This window comes from Rhopalosiphum maidis, chromosome 2, assembly GCF_003676215.2.
Source record: "Rhopalosiphum maidis isolate BTI-1 chromosome 2, ASM367621v3, whole genome shotgun sequence".
Lineage (NCBI taxonomy): Eukaryota > Metazoa > Arthropoda > Insecta > Hemiptera > Aphididae > Rhopalosiphum > Rhopalosiphum maidis.
Genome location: NC_040878.1, coordinates 46,116,013 through 46,136,514, shown reverse-complemented (window position 1 = coordinate 46,136,514; position 20,502 = coordinate 46,116,013). Strand labels below are relative to the sequence as shown.

Below are 20,502 nucleotides of genomic sequence, written 5' to 3'. Positions count from 1 at the left end.
ATCAATAATTAATATATATAAATATATAATAATATATTATGTGATTATGATTATAAATAATACGCCCCTAAATTGCCTATACAAAGCGCCGTCTAAAATGTTTATTTTTGTTATAAGTACGACAACAATAAGGTTGAATGGGTTTGACAAACGACTATTATCGCACTACACTGTTATAATTTAATATTTTGTAAAAATTAATCATTGATTTGGGGCAACCATCTTGGCATTAAATTTACCACCAATGAATTAAAAATATGACAATATAGGTTATCTAACACAAAGGTCGAAAATAAAAAGATAAAAGGTCACATAAAATATTATAGTACGATAAAGATAACATAGAAATAATTATCGATAAGATTTGTCATTGTTATAAGTCTCAAGTTTTGATATAATTAATCTAATATTATGTCACATGTAAATGTGCTTTTATTATTATCTTTGAAAAATTAAAAATTAAAATATGATTTATAAAAATACACTACACAACTTTATTTTATAAACGTAAAACAAATTCGTAAATTTGTCACAAATACTGCACAGGGTACCTAAATTCAAAATTAAATAAATTCAAAGCGTTTGATTAATAATTCAACATCATACAAGTATACTAGTGAAAGGCCATTAAGTCACATGGACAAATAGTGGTGTACAATTATTCATAGATATTAAAGATAATATTTTTAAATAATGCTCAACATTTAAGAAAAAAGAGAATTATTTACGTTAATAAATATAACTATTACGATGATACAAAATAGGAAAATGTAATTAGAAATTATTAGAAATTATATTAAAAATCATATTTTTATAGGTTAATACATTACATCACTCTATGCATAAAACTAAATTTATAATTATTAATTGCTCATACTAACTACTAGTATTCTGACTTTTAAAGTTTCAAATTATTTAATGGATTATATTTAATTAGCCAATCGGTTAATAAACACTATTTTAAATTGTTAAATGTTGATATTATCTACAAATATTATACAATAATGCACACGTTTTAAAAAAATCATACATAAAACGGTTTTAATATCCAGATGAATTTCCTGGTCGTCTAAAATCTGGCATAGCTTCTATCGTTCCGAAAATTGATTTGGAGATAGCTGTTGCTGCTGAAAATCCAGTATTTGGTAATCGGGTCACTAGATGGCCAATATCTTTAAGTTTTTGTATTACATCCTAAACGATAAAACAAGATAAATAATATCAGTAGCATAAGATTTTCTAAGACTATCATATTCTAATATTACTCTAGTCGTTCCGTATTCATACTGAATTTGCATAGGAACAAGTTGGTGAAAAATTCTTGGTTTGTCTATAGCTTCTTTCAGTGTCTTATTATACCATAATTTAAGGGCGGACACCTTAAAATTAAAATAACTTAATATTTTACATAATGTATATAATAGCTAGAAAAGGTAATTATTTAATTGATTTATTTTAATATTTAATAGCATAATACACTTGGTCTATCACATTCGTTCAATCACTCTGACACTTTTGGTCACAATACGAACGCGTTACTTACAATATATCATTATATTAAACAAATAAATTTACATTTTGAGATAAACAATATTAAAAACTAAAAACAATTGATATTTAAACTTATAGAAAAAAGCAATTTGGATTAAAAAAAATTAATTTTAAAAGACTTTGAACTATAATAAGCGTTACTATTAGTATTCTAATGACGTTCGTAATATAAAAAGCACACTCTATAAAAGTATTAAGTTAAGATTTTTATAGTTATGTCTAAGTTACGAGTTAAGAAGGACATTTTTAATTTAATCATGAATTAATTTTCTACAGTCTAATACAATTCAGTACGTTCAAATGAATGTTACATAGGAAATTAAATCCTAGCTGCACGTGATTGTATTACAAGTTTTTATACAAAATATATTTATCTATATAAGTATATTGGAGCGAAATAGCATAACAGCTATACACAAATAAAATCGAATATCAATAAAACTATAAAGGTATTACCTTATTATAGATAATAGTGGTAATTAATGTAGTTTTAATTTATGGACAAAAAAACTGTTTAATAATGTTTTAAGGTTCTCATAATATTAAAAATAATTTACATAGAATATGAGGAATCTGAGGAGATTAAGTTGAGATGGACGCGACGGATATTCATAGTAGGTATTGAAGAAATTTAAAACCATATAATTATTAAAATTCGAGGTGAGTAATCTTACGTAGGCGGTTGCTAGAGTAATTTTCGATCCTCCCGCCGCTCCTGCCGCGAGAACGAAATCGCCATTTTTGTCTGTGATTATAGTTGGACACATTGAAGACATCGGTCGTTTGCCCGGTTCTATGTAATTTGCCGGCGAAGACGGAATACCGTAATAGTTAACGGCTCCCGGAGTTGAAAAATCGTCCATTTCATTATTCAAAAGAATACCGGTACTAGGAGAGGTAAAACCGGAACCAAAGCTTAAATAAAATAAAAATTGATCCGTTAAGACAATAATCATTTATGGCAAAATTATAAATATTCATAAATTGACGATGCTCACTATGTGTTTATTGTACTAGTACTTATGACGGCGTTTCCCATTGAATCGATCACGACCATATTGGCAGTTCCGTGATTTTCTGGCATATCAAAATCAGCTCCGTAGTATTTAGGATCTGACGAAGTGAAATTATCGGATATTTTACTACGTATTTTATCCATGTAACTATCCGATTTCACTTTATCGTAAATCTATGATAAATATAAAGATTTAAACATTCGTAAACACTAGACGTTTACCGCTTATGGTTAATACGTATATCAGATCGATAAAACATACTCGAGACACGTTTACAAATTTATGATCTCCTAAATGGGTTCTCTCGCCGTAACCAAATTTGAAAGCCTCTACCAACCGATGAGCGTCCAAGCCTGCGTTGGGTGCTGGTAACAAACCGTCCAACACACGGAGTATGTAGGCTAATATCATACCAGAACCAGGTGGCGGCCCCGCGTGTATTGTATGCCCGCTTTTTAAGTTAACGGTAAAAGATTCTTCGATTTCGACTCTGAAAATGTTTACTTTCGTTTAGTCTGTTAATTGTTACACACAATTAATAAATGGAATCAATTCGTTTGATATTGAAATTTTTATTTTGCTACAAATACATATAATTAATTTAATTAAAAATATATACAATTAACTTACATATTAACTGTTTTTAATCCTTAAAAATAATAGCACAAACTGAAATTAATCAGGCGCGAAGCTTATAAAGACATAATATACTCACTTATAGTTAGCTAAATCTTCTTCTGTGATTATCCCATTTACCCTTTTTAAGTCTTCTATTAATTTTTTCGCTAACGAACCATTGTAAAAGACATCACCACCTTCTGTTGCTATGACTTTCATAGTTTCTGCTAACTTAGGTAACGTGTACATTTCCCCGGCTATCTTTACATGACCAGTGTTTTCATTGAAAAAAGCTTTTCTAAGAAATAATTTTCGCAATTGTTTAATAATATATTTTATTACATATGTGTTTAATAGTAAAAAATAAAAATAAATTTATTGCTTTTCTGAATAATTATATCAAACGGTAATAAAACATTAATAAATATCGCCATATCTGTCTAATTCATCGAGGAGTATACAATTTCAGAAAGCTCAGACTTTAATTGCAAAAAAGAAGATGATAGTGAGATCCCTGGCTAATAGCTGATGTCTGTTTACCATGTCTTTAATTTTATTTGCTCGGTGAAAGTTAATTTAATGTTATTTAAATATTTTACAACTTATAAAATTATGACTATGACTACTGATTAAAAGATCATACATATTTTATGGTCTGATTAATTGTTTCATTGATTTTTTCTAGTTGCATAGAAAGTATATATATATATGTATACAAATAATTTTGGGTTTAATTGTACCTGAGCATTGGGTCATTTTTGATCAATTCTTCTTCATTTTTTAAACTTATCTCTAGACGTTTGCTGATTAGCATGCCTTCCTCACATAACTTTATAGTTGGTTCAAATAGTGATGCCCATGAAACATTACCACCGTATAAATTATGAACGGTCAAATAGCCTTTAAGTTCTCCCGGAATAGCAACCGCCAAACCACCTATATATTTTTAAAATAAAAATGCATAAGATCACCTAAATAAAAATATATTTAAGTATATTTAATATAATATAGTTTTTCCATTTATTTTAGAAACGCTATTCACTTAAATTGTATAACGAATAAAAATTAATATGTGCAATATTTATTTTCATATTGATTGTCGATAATATCTATTTTAATATATATATTGTATAAAAATATTTTTTCGTGTTTATGATTTATGTACCGTGTACAGCAAGTTTAGGTTCTTCTACAAACATGGAGTCAGTTGCCGCTGATGGTGCTGTTTCGCGGGCATTGATTGACATTACTTTTTTGGTGGTGGCGTTGTATATACTCATTAAAAATCCTCCACCCAAACCCTTAAATTGAGGACATAGAGCACCGTCGCATATCATCGTAGCTATAGCAGCATCAACGGCATTTCCACCTTTCGCCATCACATCCCTTTTGCAAAATAATGGTTTCAGTTAAATTTAAAGAATAATAAATCATCATATTATTCAAAAATAGTTTATAGTTGAAATATTCAAACAGTTTATAATATTATTATTAGAGTAAGAGTTTAAACCTGAAATTGATAAAATTATTTTGGGGACGATTTACTGTTAAATTTTAAGTGTTAAAAATAATAAAGCAATGATGTAATTAGGTATTATATGCATTTTAACATTTATCAACTATAGTAATTGTTAAATAATTTAAATGTAAAATGGGTATAAAATTGTTTTAATTTGTAAAAAAAAAAAAAATTAAATTAATGTTTATAATATTATTGAATACAATAAAAATATGAAATACATTGGTTTTCAACCGATTGGTCGCGACTCACGATTAAATCAAGTGAGCTTTAGAATTTGGTCGTTGTATACTTTAAGTTATTAACAAAAAATAATTATATAATATATTATCGTAAAAATGTTTTATTTCATTAAATAGTAATTCAATAATAGCACAAAATGGATTACCTATTTGACTTTTCTTACATAATATAAGATAATATTTATTGATCAGTTTTTTTTCTCCGAAATATGCAAAGCACAATTAATACAGTTTATGATTCGCGTGTCCAATACGGTTGAAAACACTGTGCTAATAAGTAACACGTTAGGTAATTTCAATATATTATATTACACTCCGATCTGTGCGCACGGTCCACCGTTTGACACTACTCCGACTTTGCTGTACAAGCCTATCGGCATACTCGACGGGGGCAATTCAAATTCCGGGTCGGGGATTTCATTGACGACGTCACGTTGTGAGATTACGACCAAAAGTGAAACTATAGCGATCAATACCGATAGTGCTAGTAGAATAAGGCAACGATTCGATTGAAATCTGAAAAAAAAAGTAATAATATTAACGTTCCGCTTGAGTCATAAAATGTGGTTATATTATTGAAATTATTCGGAACACGTGTTAAAATAATTTCTATTGACGAAAATCGGCCGAAACTTTAATGTTATCATGAACTTTGCAAATATGTTTTTATATATATATAGTTTTTTTAATACCGTAAAAAGTAAAGTAAAAGTAGTAAAGTGATTTCTTTTAAAGTATAAAATCGTTTGATTATAAGTAAAACGAAATTCACTGAATTAACAGAAATTAATTGAACATTTGTTTTTCCGTCAATAGCTGAATCTAATAAGGTGGGTTTTTTTTTTTGTAAGAAATTTCATTTGTTTTAATAAGATATACATTCACAATGTTAAATAATATTTTCGTTTTAACGTAACCCACACATTTAAAATTGTATTGTAGGTATGTAGGTACCACACAATAGTAGATGGTGAGATTATAAGATAATATACAAATTTAAAATAAGTTGGACGTACCTGCAAATAGCCATGTTGTCTGCAAAGTGATCTTTGTCTTCCAAGTTTTTTTCCAAACGCTAAAAAATAATTAGTGTTGTTAAATTTATTGTATTATTATGATCATTCGTTGGACTACTTTATATGTAATATACGTATTACCATCAGCGCAAACAAATACAAACTGAATACGCAACTAATTTTGTTATTATTACTATTTTATAATAAACCAATAAAATATAAAATTGTCATATACATTAAACACGTCTATGATTTGGATTATTTAATTCACTTTAGATTTAATTATTCACTTGTGTGTCATAAAACTTACATTCGTTTATTATGTGATAGGTATTAAAATTGAAAACGGTATAGATAATGAAGACTATAGAACTATAAAAGTAATAATTTTACACTTATTCATAGCATGTAAAATACGGTTCTACGTATTTGGCATTTCAGACTCTGTTTCTAATGGTATTTTATAATTTATTTAAATTATTACTATTTACTATAAGTAATTAAATTGCCTATTTATATTATTTGCCAAAAACATCGAATATATTATTTATAAATAAATTATTATTGTTATCAACTTACAAGTTAATAATGATGTACCTTAAAACTGTGTAAATATATTAGTGGTATAATTTAATTTGATAACATAGTTTCATAGATAAATATTTAGAAAATTGCATCATACATTAAAAAAAAATAATCAAAATAATAATTTATTTTTTAAATTTTATCAAAATATTAACTTTAAACGCGTCTAAAAAAATTTGTGCATATGAACTTTAGATATTTTTAAATTTCTATTAAAAAATAAAACATAATTAATATAAGTATACATATAAGATAATGAAAAATCTTAATTGCATTTAAAAAACAAAATAATCGGCATAAAAACAACTAATAAAATATTTATAAATAGCTAAACATTTTTATCCAATTTTTTACCAGAAACAATATTATTTAAGATTGAAGGACTTTTTTGATATTATTTTAATAATATTATGCTAGTACTTTTTATAAATCCAAAATTTGTTAAAGAATAGTATTTAGTAAGTATTACTGTGTTATAAATAGTTCTTATTTAGCTTCTATACATAAGGAAAAGACAAACATGAAACTATGAAAGTGTTTAATCGAAAAGATGCATCGATGTTTGTTATTTTAAATTTCGCGTATTTTAAAATTATTGTTTTGTCTAAATTTCATTACTTCATTAAGTTTTGAATGTTAAAGAAAATAATTTTTTATCTCTTATTTTATAATTTTGCATACGTCGTTCATCGTTTGTTTTAATTTTAAACCTTTAAAACATGTCCTCAAACTATAATACTCTATAATATTTGTCTTCAAAAATATTTAAAGAGTTTCATCTATGAAAAGGCCGATATTGTGAAACTATTAAGCTAAATATATATATATATATAGTTACATTTTACCTGTACTGTATACTACAATTATAATCAGCAATAATGTTGTTGTATGAAATAAAGTAGCTATTTATGTAATTAATAACATAAGAATTTTGTTTTTAAATAAATAATTCATAATTTTTTTTTTTTATAAATATAAAATAAATATCTTGAATATTACGCCGAAAAGACACTGTTGGTGGGTCTATGAAGATATGCAATATGGTAGATGTATATATTATATCGTCTATACCATGGCATAGACATAATCTTTGACCTACTGATATGATTGTTATATTTATTTTATTAGCATATGCTACGTAATCATCATGCAGTAATTATTGCAGTGAGATATAAAAACTAATTATCTTAAATGTTTATAATATCTATGAATATTATGGGAGTATGAAGGAACGTAGACATACATTAAAATATAATTATAAATAGGAATAACCGAGATGGCTAATAAAATATGTGCGTCATATAGTAAATTATGAGTAAATAAGTTTATCATATTCCTAAAAAATTGTGGGTAAATCAAAATTATTTAATAAAAATACCATAAAAGGCATAACGTGTATTTAACTATATGACGTGATATTCTTATTGTTATATGTCACAATAAAATTTTTTATTATAATTAGTGTACATATTTCAAAACTATTGTTACTAACGAAAATAAAATTCAATACACAGTAACAACTGTGATCAAAAGTCTATACCTCTATATGGTCGACAATGAATATTTATGTCTCATAAGTATCAAATTAAGCGAGGATGAACGTGGTCCTTGAGGTAGAAGTTGTTTTAGAGATCTCATTCCACAGGTTTATGTTTTAAATTGTATTACTTTGTAAGAAAATAATTAATAATTATCGAAAATATCAAATAATGGTCGAAAAGTAAATGATTTGAAGAAATTACCCACATCAATTTATTCTAGACTGTTATGTCTACCGAGGAAACTGTCTATCAGTATTCAGTCTATATTAGTGATATACCTAATAAAGTATCTATATTTTCATGTTATGGTTTTTGATATAAAAAAATTCAATCAATATATAATGGATCCCGTTTTTAAAATGGATGAATATAAATATCATTATCAAATAAAATATAATGCATTTGTCTAGTTTTTAGCCCCATTAATGAATATGAATTGATTGTCTACAATTAAGTAGAGAAAACTATGTGATTAGACACTGACAATTTAATTAAATGATTTGTGCTTATATGGATAAAAAAATCATTGGTTATTCCAAACAATTAAACAAAAACATTTCAAATATCGATTATTCGATTAGAATTAATAGTAATATTTTTAGCGTTTTAGTAGTATTATAACTATTAATATTGGAGATAAATTAGAGGTAATTATTATACACTATAATCAAGTATACAATGTTTATTATTTATATAATATTATATTACTTTATACTTCATAATATAATTTTATTTTAATATTTTCATAGAAAATAAGTACATTATATATAATATTTTATTATATAAGATCAATAAATATTTTAGATCACATATCCTGTATAAATTTGAATAATTAATGTTTGAGATTAAACTTTAACTTTTAGAATAAATTAAGAAATATTGAAAATAATCAATTAATATACGTCATAATCATATTAATATCCCGATGTATTTCCCGGCCGACGAAAATCTGTCATAGCTTCGATCATTCCTGAAGAGGATATACTAATAGCCGATGCTGCTGAACCTTCAATATAATGCATTCTAGTCACTGGATGGCCAATTTCTTTAAGTTTTTGCACAACATTCTAAAAATTATAATAGTAGATTTTAATCAAATAAGTAAAAATCTTTTGTAAAATAATATGCTACTTATATTATATTTTGATTTTACCTTTGTCGTTCGATATTCATATCGAATTTCCATAGGTACAAGTTGATGGTAAATTCTAGGTTTATCCAATACTTCTTTCAGCGTATTATTATACCATAATTTATGGGCTGCCATCTAGAAAAAAAAAGTTTTTATTTTCATAGTGTCTATTAAATAATTCGTCATTAGTTTTATGACTATGGTTAATTATGTATATTTTAAATATTATTAAGTGTATACGTTTGAAAATATTCACAATAATATATCAATTCAAATTGAACTAAATATTTTAAATTCAAAACTCTATCGATACAATAGCGTAGATAAGTAAAATGTTAATAAATACAGTTAATGCAATTTTAGGAAACTTTAATCCAAACAAATATTTTTAATAAACAATTGTAATAATACCCAATGAAAAGTGAAATACAACAAGGTCAATATTTTTATCACACAAATTGTAATAAAAAAATAAATAAAATTTAATTATATTTTATGGAAATATAAATCTTACGTATGCTGTAGTAAGAGTTATTTTTGATCCTCCAGCTGCTCCCGCTCCAAGAACAAAGTCACCATTTTTGTCGGTAAATACAGTCGGACACATAGAAGACATTGGTCGTTTTCCAGGTTTTATGTAATTGGCTGGTGACGATGGAATTCCGTAAAAATTTGTTAGTCCAGGAGTAGAAAAATCGTTCATTTGATTGTTAAAAATGATGCCAGTGCTTGGTGACACGAAACCACTTCCAAAACTAATATAAAATAAATTTTGCATGTAAATAATTAATGTGCAAAATGTCTAACGGTAATACATTTTTTGTATGCATAAATTAATAGGTACTTACAATGTATTTATTGTACTGGTACATACGACAGTGTTTCCCATTGAATCGGTTACAACTATGTTGGCTGTCCCATGGTCTTCTGGAGTATAAAAATCACCTCCATAGTATCTCGGATCTAACGACGTAAAATCATCAAGAATCTTATTTCTTATACTCTCGATGTAACTATCCGACTTTACTTTATTATAAATCTAAAAAATAAGAAGAATCAATTAAGTTTTGTTATATTTATTTTATTATACAATTATATACAGTTGCATATCCACATACTTGTGATACGTTAATGAATTGATGGTCTCCTAAGTGCGATCGTTCACCATACCCAAATTTAAAAGCTTCTACCAACCGATGTTCGTCTAAGCCAACATCAGGAGCCGGTAGAATACCGTCTAATATACGGAGGATATAAGCTAATATTATACCAGAACCAGGTGGTGGCCCTAAATGTATTGTATGTCCACTTGTTAAATTCACTGAAAAAGCTTCTTCGATTTCAACCCTGAAAATAATAAGTTTAAAATTAATTTTATGTTTTGGTAGATAGTATACGCGTTCAGACTAATTGTTGAGTGTCTTTATAAGATAAAATACCACAACAAAACAGACAATTATTAAATTCAAGTTAATTTGTACACTTACTTATAATCGGCTAAGTCTTGTTTCGTGATAATTCCATCAGCTTTTCTTAAATCGTGAACTATTTTAGATGTTAACGATCCGTTATATATGGCTTTTACACCTTCTTTTGCTAAGATTTTCATAGTTTCTGCTAATTTCGGTAACTTATAAGTTTCACCTGCCGTCTTCATGGATCCACTGTTTTCGTCGAAAAAAATGTTTCTATAAAATAATAACCAACAGTTTATTTTATTAAGTTTTACATAATTTATGAACAATTGGTATTAATGAATATATTTCAAGTGAAGAGTTCAATCTTAAATAAAAAACTTTTTAAATGTATCAAAAATAAAAATACTTTTGTTGTAAGTTTGCAAACATTGATTTAAAAGAAAAAAATAGTTTTAATATAAAGAACATTAACTAATAATTTATTAAAAAATTGACGTATATCTGCAATACAATCATATTATACCTGAGCATTGTATCATTTTTAACCAAATCTTCATCAAATTTTAAGCTATAATCCAAATGATTACTGATCGTTATACCCTCTTCGCATAGTTTTATGGTTGGATCAAACAATGTTTCCCATTTTACTCCACCACCGTATAAGTTATAAATCGTCGAGTAGCCTTTAAGGGCCCCTGGAATTGCAACCGCCTTTCCTCCTAGATTTTAAAAATTAAAAATAATTAACATATTTTATAACTTTTTAATTATTTATAAACTATTTCATTTATTATTTTATTATAATTTAATCTAGTTAAATTAAAAATACGGGTATATGATCGATATTTATAAACGATTTAAGAACAATTTCAATGTTTAAGTGTGTTTAGGTATCTTAAGACATGATAAATATAAAATATTCGATCACATATGTCTACTTAAAACGGTTGTAAAAGTCAAAATCTAGGTAAGTAATAATCGTTATAACGATAAGATAAAGGTAGGTATATTTAAAGTGTAAGTAAAATTAAAAGCGCATTTAAATAATATTGCAATTTTCTAGTAAAAAGTATCATCATTTTTGTAAACGCTTATATAATTAAGTTTCAAAATTGATTTATTTTATCACTCGAATAATTTTAATATTATAATATACAACTACAGCCGGTCTACACGTATATAGGTAAGTGTGATATATTGTATATTTGGCATGACCTGGCTAAACAATCTATAACCTAATCATCTATAATATTGTCTATTAAAGATACATACCGTACATAGATTTTGTCGGTTCATTTACAAACATGTATGTATTTGCTGCGGCCGGAGCTGTTTCACGTGCGTTGATTGTCATTACCTTTTTGGTCGTTGCGTTGTAAATGCTCATTATAAACCCGCCACCAATACCCATCTGCTGTGGACAAACTGCACCATCGCATAACAAAGTAGCTATAGCTGCATCTATTGCATTTCCACCTCTTGACATCACATCCCTATTTCAATAACGAAAAAAACATTGAATACATTTTTATGATATCGAAACACTAAAAATATGTTAGTTAAGTCGGAAAACGGTTTGGAAACAAATGTTCGGGATTTCGCTACATAATCTGTACGTATGATGAAGATTTGTATCTTCAAGAAAATTACGTTTATACGCACGAACGTAATTTTTTACATTAATTATTTTATCGTTATTTATTCGTTTTTCTTATTTTATTTGGTCATCTAAGATTTGGAAAAATATCATGACTTAATAATTATATAGTATATTGTTATTAAGATTGCAAAATGACCAACTGGTCAGTTTATGCTAATACTGAAGTTCGATAATAGTGTTATTTGGTAGAAAGTCGTATTAAACATTTAATAAAATGTAAATTACACTCCGATCTGTGAGCAGGGTCCACCGTTAGACACAACGCCGACCTTGCTGTACACTCCCATTGGCAAACTTGACGGTGGCTGGGGAAACTCAGGGTCTTGAATTTCGTTTTTGACGTAGAATTGCCAATATATGAATAGAGACAACACTGTGGTAGTCAATAATGCAACTACTCCAATAAGAAGGCTGCATCGTTTTGAAGGTAATCTAAAAAAAAAAATACAATATCGTTACATGACAGGTATAGGAAATTACATAGCTAATTGTTAATTTTTTTTTTTTATCGTTTTTATAAAATAAATTCTTTAAAACACGCAAACATATATTAATCTCATATTATTAATTCATCAGATTGTCAACATAGACATGTTTTTGATATGAGCATAATGTGATTTTTACTAACTCGTTTTTGTTACAATATGCCTTGGTTGCCGATAGACATCAATATATATATATATTATAAATATGTTATCTAACCTCTAAAAAACGGTTTTATAGAAAAATGTTTACTTAAACATATCGATGATTCATTTTTTTTTAGTACGGCTAAGATAATTTATACTTTTTCATCACAAATTTGTCATGACAATAATATAAAATAAAAAAGACTTTAAGATTAAGAAAAAATAGCCATTTGGATTTAGTTAGGAATTAGGATAATCCCACATCCCTATATTATGTTCCTTAACATTAAAGTTCATATCTTATATTAATTTAATATGTAGGCTTAATGATTATAGTATATTATTAAAAAAATGGTTATTGAGGCAACATAAATATTCCTATAGTGGCTTACGTCATACCTAAATTATGTATGTGATCACGTGGAGTTTATTGTATAAAATCGGAGTTAAAATAAACATTAATATTCGTCTAAGAATTATGTATTAATCCTGTTAGTAAAAAATAAATAAAATTCGTACAGCGAGAATAAATATTATGAAAACGTTACTTTAATAATTTAATAACCTACTGCAGATCGAAATACTGTTATTTTATCTGATATATTGTGTACTGTGTAAAATAATACAATTTAATAAAATAATATTTATATTCATTCATATTATATTTGCTTAATTCGTTTATCTACTGAAGAAAAAATAACAATCAAAATACATTTTTTAAGTTAATAAGAGCAATAAAACTTATTAAATGTATAAAATACTGAGTAGTACAAATTAATGTAGATATATTGTCTCAAATAAAAAATTATATTTTAAAATAATAATAATCAGAAAAAATAACATTATAAAAACTATTTTTCAATTTTAATAATTATCTTATATTTAAGGATTGATTATGAAAAAGTTTTTATTGATAAATTTGAATTTTTAATTCTTTTTATTTAATATGGAAATTATACTAGTGCTTATAATATGAACAAACATAATTTTACTTTGATGCCATAAAAGTTACTTTGCGAGTAAAATCGTACTATAAAATGTTTTTAAAAGATTTATCTGATTTATGAAATGATTAGTTATAATTATATACTGTACACATAATATTCTTGTATGATTTGTATGATAGTTATTACATATCATCAATTTGTAGGTAATTTATTAATTTAATAAGTAGGTACCCCTACTATTTAAAAGTAAAATAAAATAAATGCAATATAAATTTGCTTATATTATATGACGTTAACATAGTTTATCTATTTGAAGTTTGAAAAATTATCATTATGAGTATAAATACTTCGAAATGTATACCATTTTGATTTAATTTATGATAACAAATTACGAAATATAAATACAGACGAATTTTAGCTTGGTTATATCGTGTATTCGTGTACCATAATATACACGATTATAGACGACGTCTTAGAATATATATTTATAATAAATACGAAAAACAAATTATTTATTTATTAAATAACCAAATAATAGTAATTAGTGATTTTTGTTGTATACTATAATTTAATTTGATAAAAATATATTACCGATCTTATTATATCTTTACAATTATTCGCATAATATAATGTCAATCAAGTCCTACAATCAATCAATGTGAACTTACCTGATGATCATAATGCCTATTTTTTCTAGGACGAATTGGCCAATAAATTGATGTTAATAATTAGGATAAAAATAAAAATAACGTCAAACGTATATTTTTGCACTTCCAATTAAATTTAATTCTGATGCCAATTGACAGAAAACGTACGATATAAAAATCTACACGAGCACTACGGAAATTAAAATTAATGGTGTAAATATGTCCATTATTATAGTATAACTAAATCAATTAAAAAAGACAAGCATTTATATATATGTTTAGGGGGTACTTCATATATTTAATTGGGCACTTAAGTCATAAAAGTCATAAAACTTACCTACATAGAATTTTATGAGTATTAAAATGGTAAACAATGAAAGCTAGAATGGTATAGTTAACAATGTAATCACTACAGATTTAAATTTTTTTTATCGTGCTGTATTAAAAACACTATTGTGTATATATCTAATACCTATACATTTAATATCATTATGTACTTATGTTTATATAAAAAAAACTATTAATATGTTTACAAATAATTTTATTTTTTTGCAATAAATGAGTTAAGTGTAAACATATCTATTTATTTTTTTTATTATTTCATAGTCCAATTATTAGTACATAGTCCATTTTTTTTATAAAAGATCTTGAATTATAAAATTGTTAGTGATATAGGTACCTATCATAAAATTTAGTACTAGATTCTGAACGGAGCGAGGAGTGTATTAGCTTGATATTGATACGTGAGTGGTGAGTATTATTTTATTTTTTCTTGTCTGTCACTAGGTTTATTAAAGACAACTCGCATCAAACATCAACATCAATGCTGGTTTCTGATAACATATTAGATCTAGTTATTGGTACATTGAACGTAATAAAAGTAAAAAATCCCTCATATTATCTAATTTTATTGAACACAATATTATGCTAAATTATTTAAAAGAATTTCTATTTTTACATATTCACGCACAAACGTAAATAGCCCAATTAAGTAATTCATTTTATCTGAATCCAAATTATGACCATATATAATATATACAATTCTATCAAAAATATAGTACATTTTTTATACGTAATCTTTTGAAGAGATATTATATTTGTATTTAACTTTTATAAATGTATAAACTATATTATACCTGTAAACTATTAACACAAACAATAAACAATGCATACACATAGTTATACATAGATAAATTATTAGAACAATTGTGTTATAGTGATGAACGATTAAAAGAAAAGTAATGAATAATGATAATATAGGAAAACTTCCTTGAGTGGAGTACCTCGGTAAAAAAAAATTCTCGAATAAAATATTATACACATATCATTTTTAATGGAAGTGATTGGATAAATATATTTTTTTAAACCTTTAAAATATTATAACATTATACATAATACGCAGGTATTTAATTAAAAATACATAATGATTTAATGAATATTTATATAATGTCAACAATTATTATAATAATAATCAACGAACAAAAATCAAGTATTAAAGAATCATTAAAATAAAAAAAGGTGGGCAATTGGGTACCACCTGCTGTTTATTAGATGGCAAGTGGATCGTGAATCATTGTAGTTATGCCAGTAATGGGTATGTTAAATTTGAATTCAATGATAGATTTATCATTGTATATGAAATACGAATCCCGGAAAAAATATCAAGGTGAAAAAGGAACACAGAAAAAAAGAACAATTTATAAAAATATATTAATTGAGTATGAAAATTAAAAAATGATCACTTACTACGCACACATTTACATGACCCCTATGTACATTACACACACATAGAAATTGTCTACATTCAACTCCTTAAAAACAATCTGTATCTAATCTTTTCAAGAAAAATCTATAATATTTAATATAATTTAAAAAAAAATTGAATTATGAAAAATATATTTCTTTTGAAAATTATGTTTTTTTATTGCATACGATTATGTGAAAAAATATAAAAATGATTCTTTAACTCTTCATCTTTACATAGGTAATAGATACTTACCTAGTATATATTTATATTTTAAATACAATATATTAACTTAATATGATATAGATTATAGAGTAAAATACATTTTCATTACAACAATGTACATTATAATATAATTATTTTAGAGTTTTTTTATGACCAATTAAACAAATGTTACCAGCAACATGCTAAATGTTTTTATAGAATATTTTTATATATTTATTACGCTTATAAAATTATAATATGATATTAACATCAATTGATAAATAATTAATAATAATTACTTAATACCTATACATTTTTTTGGGGGATAATTATTTTTATGCAACTTCTATGTGTGCATATGTGGGTCGTGTAAGTGTGTGAAAATAATCATTTTTTTAAATTTCATAATCAATTAATATATTTAAAATTTTTAAAAATTGTATTTTCCCTGTTCTTTTCTTCTTTTGATTTTTTCCATGTTATTTTTTCCTTGGTCTTTTTTATCGATTACCATGAAAAACAATTCCAAACGGAAGAATTCTGCCAGCCTATATAACCATAAGTAATATTTCATGATGTATGTATTGATATTACTATATTGGCGTAATTTATTTTACTATATTAGTATTACGGTAGGATAATTTATATTTTGCCGAGAATATCATGAAATTTTAATTTCAAATACACATGGATCACAGAAAATAATTGTATGTTTGTTTCGATGTAATAAAAGTGTTTTTGACCTTAAATAATTTTAAATATTTTTCAAAATCATTTAACGTTTTATTTTCATGGTTTTATTGCACTGAGATATAATAATACCATGATAACCATAATTCATAAGGTCTCGTGACTTTAAAGCGCCGGCATATTAATATTATTATGGTCATTAGGTTTAAAAATAACAGTTATGAAACAATAAACGTATGACATCGTACCTCTGCATAGGTTAACAGAGCTGGCGAATGAAATTCTTGGATTAAATGGTCATTAGTTTAAAATGCACGGGGACGAGGCGTCGTTAAGCACTCATCAATACGAGTGATATGTCACAATTTTACGAGTACATTGACGAATATGTATTCAATAGAATTTGTTTCCTTGCTTTTCAATATAAAATTGTGTAATCTAAATGTTTGTAATATAATAACATGCATTGCAAGTACACCGTTGTCAATAGATAACGAGGTGGGTGCCAAGTGTGACAACTTTAGTCGCCGGTCCAAATCCAAATGCAATAGTTATATTCTTATCATATAGAATAATCCATTGTATGTATAGCTCACTATATAACTATAATATAACGTACAAGTACATCAAGTGTCTGATGTTTACACAGGATATAGAGGTGGACGTGGACGAGTAAAACAAGGCGATAACATAGGTACGTATTACAATAGTGGCCCGTGGCATGTACCCCTCATAGATTGTATTTCAAACATTTTGATCGTAAAATTTGTGATTAAGTGTTTTTATTGTGTTTCTTTTCATTTTTTTTTTGTTAACTATGACAGAAATATACTTGTACTGTTGAGTACAATATTACATAAAATATAAATTACATGCATGTTATTTATACACTAATGAGTAATGGTCGACGAGTGATACTGACAAACTGTGATTGAATCACCACACCGTACATTCTGCGTTTGTGTCAGTAGTGTATTTACGGTAAGGGAGGGTCAACGAGATTTGTACTCTCCACATTTGCATTTGATGGATACGATCGTGTATTATATTTGTACGTGATTACAAAAAAAAAATATATAGGTAATATCATTATTATTATTCAATTACGACAAATTATGTACATTATTATCATTTTAATTTCTAGTAAGTAGCAGGCACCTATATCTATTTAAATTTTAAATATTGTGATTAATGATCAAGGTTTATAGATAACCATAATAACATTATATTATCTAAACATTTTGATTAATTATTAAAAAAATCTCTACGTATTGGTATAATTAAAAATAAATTATAATGACTCAACGTGACTTTTAGATTTTCTAAAAAATGTAAATGAACCGTGTCGTTGTTAAGTCTTATCGACCCATTGCATTTTGGGAGTGATGAATTAATTTCAGACATATCTACAAACACAATACAACAATGAGTTCTTTCACTATATTATGAAAATCTTAAAACTTCTAATAATCGCCCTACATTAAAATCTAATTCGGTTTTAGATGTAGGCAATTGTCTATGAAACGTTCGAAGAATATATTCTAATATAATTGTACCAGAACCAGCTAGTAATCATAAATAGATTAAAAAATAAATGTAATTACTATTAAATTGTATGACAGTTTTGTGTATATTATAATCAGGGCTCAAATTAGTGATTGGGTTAGGTTATACAATAGAGGAGGCGGAGTTTTTCTAATAATTAAATTTTTTTTTTAACATATATTTTCTATAATATTTTATTTTACAGCGTGAGGAAGGTAGCGCGTGTCGTTTTTTATAAATTATATCTTAAAAATATGTTCAACGTTTATCTATTATTTATATCATTGTAATATAGGTATAAGCACTATCATTTATTAACTCGAATACATTGTAAATTTTATAAAGTTACAAATCATCACTTATTAAGAGTAAATCCATAACCTCCAAATCAATGGGATAGATAATAATGATGTTTTGTAGTGTAGAATGTAGATCACTATCTTACAAAAAATATGATAACTGAATTATCTCGAACGTGATTAGCCAATATATTGAACGGCTAAGTCTGTGGTCTTACATTTTTAATGTTAACATTTTCAATATAAAAATGTTATACATCATTTTTCGGTATTTTATTTACTATACATTAATACTGAAGTATTTAGTTATGCTGAAAAGTTTGTAAAAATGTGGTAGCCTCGACGGGTTAGTTGAGTTTGTAAATTAATTGCATTGGAAGTTATTTTTTTATTTCATACAGTATTACATATTTTATTTTTCCAATTAAAGCACGAATTATAGTGTATTGTTGAGTGGTGTGGAGGATGAATCACTCTTAACAGTACAATAAATTACTGTGTTAAGAAAATAGGCTCCTCCCTCCCCTACAAATTGAAAGTTCTTAAATACGCCACTAATATGTGTTCCACAAAAATTATTATAATACATAATATTAGGTTTAAACTAGGTACAAATTGAAATCTCTTATTGTATTTTACCATAATTTGGTTAGCAGTTTTATTCTATGTTGGAATACTGGACATGGGGATATTTGAAATGGACAATGGGTGTACTTAATATACTAAGCTAATTATTTAAGCCATTGATAAGGGGTTCTCTTAAGCTAATAAGCTATGATAACGCGTGCCAAGGTGCGTGTGTTTAAGTGTTTTTGAGCTTAAGATTTATAAGAGTTACTTAAGTGTATAATAGTAATTCTAATTATTTGTTCCGATATAAATAAGCGTCTAATTCAGTTTAACGTTTAATATCATACTTATTGCAATAAAAAATATTGATTAAATTCATAATTATTATTATGGATATTCTTTATTAAATTATATATAATAACCCTTATCGAATAATTAAGCTCCCGTATTACAAGGATCATCTTATAGGACATTTAAATAAGAATAACAGTAGGAAGTATATCTATGTGTAATAAGAACATAAAATACTGCAGTTTTGCATCAATTATATGAGATAACTTAATTTAATTCAGAGCTTCAAATCTGTTTTTAAAAAATCTGTTACGACCGATAAATATCTAGAGTTTTCATTGTCTTAGTACCGAATATGAAGCCAAAACTGAAAGCTTAAAAACCATTTATAAAACCTAAACCTAAGAATTTAAGATAAATCGTTAGAAACCCAAACCAAAACCATTAAAGTTAATATTGGTTTCAACCTTCGGCGCTTCACAGTCATCGTTACTGCAATCGATTTTTTGTCACCTGAGTTTAGCTGTACAGCAATTACATAATATTTATTATTTACAAATAAACAGTGGAAAAGCGTCATAGGAGACAAGAGACAACGTCTACCCACTAAGAAATTAAAACACACGACAAATAATTTT

General features: G+C 26.1%; 2 protein-coding genes across 3 annotated transcripts; both read right to left on the bottom strand.

Moving 5' to 3' along the window:
• Positions 1–504: 504 nt before the first annotated feature.
• LOC113552110 (glutathione hydrolase 1 proenzyme-like) lies at positions 505–7,535 on the bottom strand. Of its 2 annotated transcripts, XM_026954809.1 has the most exons (11): positions 7,393–7,535; positions 5,963–6,021; positions 5,259–5,462; positions 4,351–4,571; positions 3,926–4,121; positions 3,283–3,483; positions 2,829–3,057; positions 2,550–2,740; positions 2,226–2,466; positions 1,266–1,379; positions 1,042–1,194 (listed from the first exon to the last, which is right to left on the bottom strand). In XM_026954809.1, exons 2-11 carry the CDS (start codon positions 5,974–5,976, stop codon positions 1,042–1,044), a joined length of 1,764 nt encoding a protein of 587 aa, XP_026810610.1. In that variant the 5' UTR covers positions 5,977–6,021; positions 7,393–7,535. The 2 variants fall into 2 exon arrangements, with proteins under 2 accessions (XP_026810609.1, XP_026810610.1); XM_026954808.2 differs by lacking the exon at positions 7,393–7,535 and having other exon boundaries at positions 505–1,194.
• A 1,467-nt stretch (positions 7,536–9,002) lies between these two features.
• Positions 9,003–14,632, bottom strand: LOC113553098 (glutathione hydrolase 1 proenzyme-like). Its single transcript, XM_026956247.1, has 10 exons — positions 14,543–14,632; positions 12,524–12,730; positions 11,911–12,131; positions 11,162–11,357; positions 10,708–10,908; positions 10,339–10,567; positions 10,069–10,259; positions 9,735–9,975; positions 9,242–9,355; positions 9,003–9,155 (listed from the first exon to the last, which is right to left on the bottom strand). Exons 1-10 carry the CDS (start codon positions 14,551–14,553, stop codon positions 9,003–9,005), a joined length of 1,764 nt encoding a protein of 587 aa, XP_026812048.1. The 5' UTR covers positions 14,554–14,632.
• Between the last annotated feature and the right edge of the window lie 5,870 nt (positions 14,633–20,502).

Bases quoted from the DNA above. Each gene is read 5' to 3' on its own strand.
- LOC113552110 (XM_026954809.1), bottom strand. The intron at 2,741-2,828 runs GTATGTTTTATC...TATTTATCATAG, and splicing joins AATTTGTAAACGTGTCTCGA to ATTTACGATAAAGTGAAATC. The intron at 1,195-1,265 runs GTAATATTAGAA...TTTATCGTTTAG, and splicing joins ATGAATACGGAACGACTAGA to GATGTAATACAAAAACTTAA.
- LOC113553098 (XM_026956247.1), bottom strand. The intron at 11,358-11,910 runs GTATGTATCTTT...TTTAAAATCTAG, and splicing joins ACCGACAAAATCTATGTACG to GAGGAAAGGCGGTTGCAATT. The intron at 9,976-10,068 runs GTAAGTACCTAT...ATTTTATATTAG, and splicing joins ACCAGTACAATAAATACATT to TTTTGGAAGTGGTTTCGTGT.